At 46.9% G+C, this 8,666-nt stretch overlaps 1 protein-coding gene across 1 annotated transcript in view; it reads right to left on the reverse strand.

The window, feature by feature from the left end:
- Window positions 1-2,822: 2,822 nt before the first annotated feature.
- The window catches only part of slc15a4 (solute carrier family 15 member 4), a 63,722-nt gene continuing 57,878 nt past the window's right edge, over window positions 2,823-8,666 (reverse strand). The window contains exon 9 of the mRNA XM_062542692.1: window positions 2,823-4,823. Within this exon, the coding sequence (XP_062398676.1) occupies window positions 4,669-4,823 (155 nt within the window). The 3' untranslated portion in view covers window positions 2,823-4,668. The remainder of the gene's footprint in view (window positions 4,824-8,666) is intronic.

Below are 8,666 nucleotides of genomic sequence, written 5' to 3' on the forward strand. Positions count from 1 at the left end.
AAAACATGGCGAGCGCTGTCAGAATGGGCGCTGTTCCCATGAGGAAGCAGCGCCGTGACCTTGACGACGCCCCCCCCCTGGCGTACGACACGTGAGACGCGCCGTGGGGAGACGAGACGAGACGAGACGAGACGAGAGCTATTCCCGTGTGTGTTGTGTCAGTATGCTGTGAAGCCAGTGCTCTGATCCCCCCTCCCCCCCAACACACACACACACACACACACATACACACACACACACACCCTCTGTCGCTCACTCGCTCCTTCCCTCAAATTCATCCACATCGGTAAGTGTTGTTGACGACGGCCTTCAATGCATGTCTTAAATGACTGACAACAGCTGGGTGTTTATGCCAGAGCTAGTCAGCAACACCTCCTCCAGGGATCACACACACACACACACACACACACACACAAACACACATACTCTCTCACACACACTCACATACACACATACAGCCTCATCATTCAGGCCGATTGAAGGAGAAGTCAAAAGACTGAATGGAAAAATAAATGGAAAGATGACAGGGACACACAGAAGCACATAACACAGACAGCCGGAGGGGTCTTCATGTGTGTGTGTGTGTGTGTGTGTGTGTGTGTGTATGTGTGTGTGAGTTTGGTGAGTGTGTCTGTACACGGTAGTGTGTGAAGTTCAAACACATCTGTCTCTCAAGCCTTTTGAATGATCCAAAGATGTCGATCAACAGGAAACCGGCCCACTTTTGAAGAGACGGGGCTGTGTGTGTGTGTGTGTGTGTGTGTGTGAATAGCCACACACAAAAGCCCCAGCTTTAGTGATGAGGAGCTCGTTTCACACCCCGTCTGATGTAATCAAGCAGAAACACCACACACATTCTCTCTCTCTTTCACACACACACACACACACACACACACACACATATTCTCTCTCTCTCACACACACACACAGTTCATGCACAATCTTTGATTCTCTCTTTCACTCTCTCACACTCTCTGACACACACACAGTCCAGCAGCCAGAAGTGTGACACACCTACTATCTCTTTTGCTCACAGAAAAGCGCATGCACACAAACACACATAATAACACGCATGCATTAGTTTCATCACACACTCCAGTGAAGTGGTGTTTACACACACATAAATCTCTCACTCATACATATGCCACACACTCGCACACCATCCCAGTGTCATTACACACACACACACACACACAAAACACATAGTATCTCATAGACACACACACACTAGAACACACACTCCAAACACACATACACTATGTCCATCTTCTCGTCATACACACTTCATCAGACATGGATGCAACAGAAGATTGTTCATACTTGTATGCAATTTCACTCCTCCTCCTCCTTGCCGTCTGTCTGTCTCTGACACTGACACACACACACACACACACACACACACACATTTTCTGCAATGAATAAAAAAAAACACAGTGGTCCCAGAGGATGAAGTTAAAGAAAGTTGCACTTTAATTGGCACAACAACAAAAACCCCAACAACAGACACCAAAATCAACAACAGTCTGATTAGATGTTCAGAGTCAAAGCCCATCATTACCCTAACAAGTGTGGAACAGAGAAGCACATTTCTGCCAAGCCTTTCGGCTCCAATCACCAGGGCCACCAAAGGCCGGCAATCACCACTCCATCACCTGCAAAGGGTGTGTGTGTGTGTGTGTGTGTGTGTGTGTGTGTGTGTGTGTGTGGGGGGGGGGGTTGTTTGGAGACGTTTCACTACTGTGTTACGTCAGAAAAAAATCAGCATCATCAACAATGGCACGGCACAAAAAAAAAAAAAAAAAAACGGCCTCTGTAAAATGGCACAAAATAACTGAGAAAATAAGCCTGTGCATGTCTGGCATAATGCCAATAATAACAGGCAATTCTCTTTCACCATTCTCTTTGGTCATCCATTCCTGACTGGATAAATGGTGTTTAGAGGGCAGGGCATAGATTAAAAAGCTCAAGGAGAGAGTTACTGCAGAGAAATAATAATCTAAAAGCAGCTTTAAACATGGCGTGTACGACACGGCACACGCCTATCATCTCTTTTCTTTACGATTCTCTTTGCTCCCTCTCTTCCTTACGAGACGCGCAGCCTTTAATCTATCGACTTTTTTTTACTGCACAGGCTACATGTGCAGGCGCGACCCCTATCATGGATCAGCACGCTAATGCTCCAACGCTAGCCTTGATCAGGACACGGCGAGACAAGCAGCTAGCGAGCGGAAGTAGGTTGTTTTTACACGCCCGCCCTCCCCCTAATGAGGAGCGCTGATCTCACGCGGCGAGGCCTCGTCTCTATCGACAGTCGCAACACGAGTCTGGAGCTATTTCATCAGCGTGTGTGTGTGTGTGTGTGTGTGTGTGTGTGTGTGTAGCAGTAGTGGTAGTAGTCTATGGATGGGTGTACTGTAACACACAGATGCAGACGTGCCTTTCTTACGCACAAGGCCGCACGTTGTCATGCTAGCTCATTAAGCCGGGGTGAGGTGATGTTAATTAGCTCTGGTGTGAAATACTGATGAGAGTGGAGCGAGCGCTGTGGGCCCACTTGCTTTCTTCACACCTGGATGGAGGCAATTGGACACAAAGGCTAACATGGAGGGACACACCAATAGCAATCTACCGCCGGGAGTCTCCTGCTGATCACGTAACTAAGGACAAACAGACACACTCACACACGCACACGCACACTTTTATTGCTTGGTTGGAGACTAATCTTAAGCGCTCTTCTTGTGCATGTGTGTGTGTGTGTGTGTGTGTGTGTGTGTGTGTGTGTGTGGGTGGGTGGGGAGGCAAAAAACACTCCTCTATCTTCTCACACGCAAAAAGCTTTTATTTCACAGAAGACAGCCACTTAATGGGACACAAAAAACACTGCAGACTGGATGAAAACAAACAAATATAACACTAAATGATGACCGTTTACATTCCCATCATCCCAACGCTGCGCTTCTCTAAGGATCTTCAGTGTCATTCCCACACGTGCTGCTTCCAGTCATATCCATCGTTAAGGAGGTCTTTCCTTTAAATCAGTTCAACTTCAGCAATGGGAGCCGGTCGCTACAGAAAGCCATTAATACACTGGGGTGTCATCTTCCCCTGTTAGGGATATCTCTGACGGAAGGCTATTAACGGCCAGGCTATTGGGGACCCTCATCATTTCACACCCATTTCATCTGATGTGTTTAAGAACCCAGAGAGGAGGAGGAGGAGGAAGAGGAAGAGGGGACAGCTGGGCACTTTACACACTCAAGTCTGCAGCTTGTGCTTTTTTGTTCTGATTTCTTTATTTATTTATTAACTGACACAAACGCTTTCAATCAATAACCACAAATCAGAGACTGTAATTAGGATGTTCTATGAGGACAGTAGCGGAACCCTCGGAGGGGGAATCTCAGGAGTGTCCTGCTTAATGGTGCGAGAGTTCAAGTGTAATGCGACAGGTTTCTCAAGTCCATACAGTACTGGGAAGCAACAGGAAAGGCAGTGGTTAACCATGAATAAAAAAGGCTGTTGATAAAAACACTGATTTAGCAAGAGGTATCATTTTCAGGATATAGCACAAAAAAAGGCTGACAGCAAAAAAAAAAGTAACAAAAATGCCATATGGAAAATGATTTTAAATAAATTTGTATACAAACATCACATTTTTAAACCAGTTCCAGAATATTCCAGAAGTGCAATTTACGGTAAACACACAAAAAAAGAAACAACAGTCTGAAAAGTACACTACAAAAAGAAGCAAAACAAACAAACACACACACACACACACACACACAAAAAAAACAAACGACAGGTTAGCATTTAATGGATGCAATGCTTTTCGAATGCCAGTAATACCATCAAAACTACCACATCTGTGCAGTCTGATAAACTTTAAATACTCCAATCCATCAGAATGAGCTTTTGTCTTTTGTCTCCACCTGTCTGACGTGATCACACTCCGTAAGGAAGATACATGTGCTTTCTTTCCTTCAGGTGCTGCACATGTTTCTAGAACACAACTGACACACAACACACTGATCTCAAAAACGCCCACACCGTGATCAGGAAAGAGAGAGAGAGGAGAGGCAGAGACAGAAAGAGACAATCATTTCCAATCATTTCCACACATTTGCACTGCATGAAGTGTATGATAGGGGTCATGGCAGCTGTAATCTCAGCATCCCAAATGTCTTTCACCTACATCATCTTCAGATCCTTCAAGTCTAACGCCCTCGCCCACTACACACGCACTTCTTCATATCCCCCCCACTCCCTCCCACCCCTCTCTCTCAAGTCGGTTCCTATTGCGGGTCAACCCTGTGCAAAAAGCTCCTTGCCTACCATGCTGTGAAAGTGCAAGCAGAGAACGAGGGGAATACTAACCGCAAGTGCGAAAGTAAATCCAAAAACAAACAAAAATAATAAAGAGAGATCTTCGAACCTCATAATAATCCCAAAAACAAGCAAAACCAAGCAAACAACAAAAGAAAAAACACAAACACACATTTTTTAAAAAATACATAAGAAAAGAAAAATCCAAACACAAGAGGACACTCAGAATCGTAGAGGCACTTCATTTTGGCACTGACCATGACGCGTCGGGGTGGGATTGAGGGGGTCGAGGGGAGTTAAGGGGGGGCTTCATGTGATGACCTCTGACCTCAGAGGGGGGCGGGGTCAGGAGCTGGTAAGGGAGGGCCGGTGGCTGCTGACTGGGCGGCCCCTCTGCTTGTCGTACTTGACGGACACGATGAGGAAGAGGAGCAGCGTCACGCCTTGGATGCCCGCCAGCAGGAAGAAGTAGTAGTTGAGCTTACACTCGTTTATGTTGCCTGGAGAGAGGGAAGAGAGAGAGAGAAGGAGCCAGTGAGTGAATGAGTGAAATATTTAACGAGTGAAGTGGTGAACGTGTGAAGTTGTAGCTGAGCTTGCCCTCGTTTATGCTGCCTGGAGAGAGGGAAGAGAGAGAGAGAGGAGGGGAGAGAAAGAAAGAAAGAATGAATGAATGAATGAATGAATGAATGAATGAATGAGAAAGTAGGAGGGTGAGTTGGTGGAAGGGTGTGTGAACGGATACACAACTGAATTACCGGTAATGAAATAATGAATCAAAGAACGAATGAGTGAATGAGTGGCCAGTGTGCATTGGAGGTGTTCATCAAGTAGAGATAGAGAGACAGATCAGGAGGGGTGCTGGAGAGAGATAGAAGAGACAGATCAGGAGAGGTGTAGGAGAGAGAGAGAGAGAGAGGATGGACAGAGCAGAGAGAGGGCAAAGGTCAACAAGCAATGACAGACAGAAGACAGCAGAGAGAGGGGAGTGAAGAGGAGACAGGTCACAGACACAGGATATTGGGCATCTGAGATGAGGCCTTGAGCCCAGAACAGAGAGAAAGAAGACTCATGAGGAGAGAGAGAGAGGGAGAGAGAGTGGAAAGAGAGGGAGAGGGAGAGGAGGAGGAGGAGAGGGAGAGGTAGAGGAGGAGGACAGAGAGGGATTAGAGGAGAGAGGAGAGAAAAAGATGAGAGAGGTAGAGGAAGAGGAGGAGGAGAGGGAGAGGAAGAGGGAGGGGAGAGAAAGGGATGAGAGAGAGGAGCGAGGAAGAGAGGAGCGAGGAGAGAGAGGGGTGAGGATAGGAGAGAGAGGGTGGAGAAAGGATACATATCCAGACAAACATACACCCAAAATGGCTGAAAGCAAGAGCGTGGGGAGTATCTAGCTAATCATTTGGGACTTCCTCTACATTGCTAAGCACATTTCCTTTGTCATGGCTCATGGTGTCATGCTAGAGTGAATTGGTGTGTCGTTATTGGTATGGACAGATAGAGTGTATTGGTGTATTGGGGCAGACAGATAGGGGCTATTGGTGCATTGGTGAAGATAGATTGGGGGTATTGGTGTACTGGTGAAGACACATTAGGAAGTATTGGAGTATTGGGGCAGATAGATAGGGACTATTGGTGAATTTGGGGCAGATGGATAGGGACTATTGGTGTTTTGGTGAAGATAGATATGGGGTATTGGGGCAGATAGATAGGGGGTATTGGTGTCCTGGTGAACTCAAATAGGGGGTATTTGTGTAATGGGGCAGATCGATAGGGGGTATTGGTGTAATGGGGCAGATCGATAGGGGGTATTGGTGTAACGGGGCAAATAGATAGGGGTTATTGGTGTAATGGGGCAGATCGGTAAGTGGTATTTGTGTAATGGGGCAGATCGATGGGGGGTATTGGTGTAATAGGGCAGATCGATAGGGGGTATTGGTGTAATAGGGCAGATCGATAGGGGGTATTGGTGTAACGGGGCAGATCGATAGGGGGTATTGATGTAACGGGGCAAATAGATAGGGGTTATTGGTGTAATGGAGCAGATCGATGGGGGGTATTGGTGTAATAGGGCAGATCGATAGGGGGTATTGGTGTAACGGGGCAGATAGATAGGGGGTATTGGTGTAACGGGGCAAATAGATAGGGGTTATTGGTGTAATGGAGCAAATAGATAGGGGTTATTGGTGTAATGGAGCAGATCGATAGGGGGTATTGGTGTAACGGGGCAAATAGATAGGGGTTATTGGTGTAATGGAGCAGATCGATGGGGGGTATTGGTGTAATAGGGCAGATCGATAGGGGGTATTGGTGTAACGGGGCAGATAGATAGGGGGTATTGGTGTAATGGGGCAAATAGATAGGGGTTATTGGTGTAATGGAGCAAATAGATAGGGGTTATTGGTGTAATGGAGCAGATCGATAGGGGGTATTGGTGTAACGGGGCAAATAGATAGGGGTTATTGGTGTAATGGAGCAGATCGATGGGGGGTATTGGTGTAATAGGGCAGATTGATAGGGGGTATTGGTGTAACGGGGCAGATAGATAGGGGGTATTGGTATATCAGGACGGCTATGCTACCTGGCTGCTGTCCATTTGGGTTCCACCAGGAGGATTCCAAAAGCTGAAGTTTTTACCACTGATGTTTATGTTTCAACATGCACAGCTGTGAGAGTGCAGATAACCTCGTCCTGGAGGGTATCTCCCCTCCAAAAAGTAATCTATCCAGTCTCCAATACCGCTTATCTTTACCCCTCTAGAGTTAGCCTCTCCTAACACACACACACACACACACACACACACAAACACACACACACACAGAGAAAACTCAACGCTACAGGCTGTATGCCTGTAATTCCTTTCAGCACTTCTCTTGACAGGCAAAGAAAATCTGCTGCTAACAGCTCTGTGCATGTGTGTGTGTGTGTGTGTAGCTCCTATGCCTACAAGGCTGAGGTTGAGTGTGGTATATTAGTTATCTTTATAGGATGAGAGAACAACTGCTATATAATTCATCTCTGGGTTTACCACACACACACACACACACACACACACACACACACACACACACACACACACACACACACACACACACACACACACACACACACACACACACACACACACACACACACACACACACACACACACACACACACACACACACACACACACACACGGCATGATGCATAGCTTTCGTGAGCGAGTAAGGAAAAAAAGGGAAAAAGGGAAAAAGGGGGCAAGATGGGAAGAGTGCAGCTAACAACAGGAACAGAACAAGTGGAAAAGACACTCAGAAAGAGTGTGTGTGTGTGCGAGAGAAAGAGAGAAAGAGAGAGAGAAAGGGCAAGCGAGATAAAGAAAGGGAGAGACAGAGAGAAAGGGCAAACGAGATAAAGAAAGGGAGAGAGAGAGGGTGAGTGAGAGAGGGTGAGTGAGAGAGAGAGAAAGAAAGAAAGAAAGAGAGCGAGCAAGCGAGAGAGAGAGAGAGAGAGAGGGAAAGAAAGTGGAAAGCGTATCTCTTGAGTTCAGATGAAATGGAGCACAAGCCTCCAGGGCCGCAGGCTCTCCAGGGGGAAGAACTAATCAGGAAGCCCAGACAGGAGCCTCCGACGCTGGGGCTCTCTCTCCCCCAGCCTGCCTCTCAACCATGGAGGGGCGTGGGGGATGAGGGGCTCACTGCTCCAACTAGTGGCAAGCAGGTAACCCAGTCTCAGGCCATGATGCAACAGCCCAGCTTACTCAATGTGTGTGTTCACGGAAAAGTGTGTCGGGGAGAACGAGCGTGTGTACGGCTGAGTGAGAGAGAGAGAGAAAAAAAAGTGTGTGTGTGTGTGTGTGTAGAAGAGAGATAGAAAAATGTGTGTGTATGTGTGTGTGTTGAAGAGAGATAGAAAAATGTGTGTGTGTGTGTTTGTGTGTGTGTGTGTGTGTGTGTGTGTGTGTGTGTGTGCGCGCATGTGTGTGTGTGTGTGTGTGTGTGTGTGTGGGTAGAAGAGAGATAGAAAAATGTGTGTGTATGTGTGTGTGTTGAAGAGAGATAGAAAAATGTGTGTGTGTGTGTTTGTAGAACAGAAAAGAGAAAGTCAGTGAGAGAGATGCAAAGTAAATGTGCTTTGTATGGGAGAAATTTCCTCCATATGTCAAATGAAAATGTGTTGGGGAGAGAAGCAGCACCAGGCCTGCCTCCACTGTAATTGGATAGTGGGGCCAAATCCTAGTGCACGGCAAGTCCTAGCACACACTGAGGGCTCTACTGGGACACGGAGAGAGGGAATGGAGACGGAGCAGAGGGAACAGAGGAACAGAGAGAGAGAGAGAGAGAGAGAGAGGGGGAGAGAGAGAGAGA

This window comes from Sardina pilchardus, chromosome 8 (genome assembly GCF_963854185.1).
Source record: "Sardina pilchardus chromosome 8, fSarPil1.1, whole genome shotgun sequence".
Lineage (NCBI taxonomy): Eukaryota > Metazoa > Chordata > Actinopteri > Clupeiformes > Clupeidae > Sardina > Sardina pilchardus.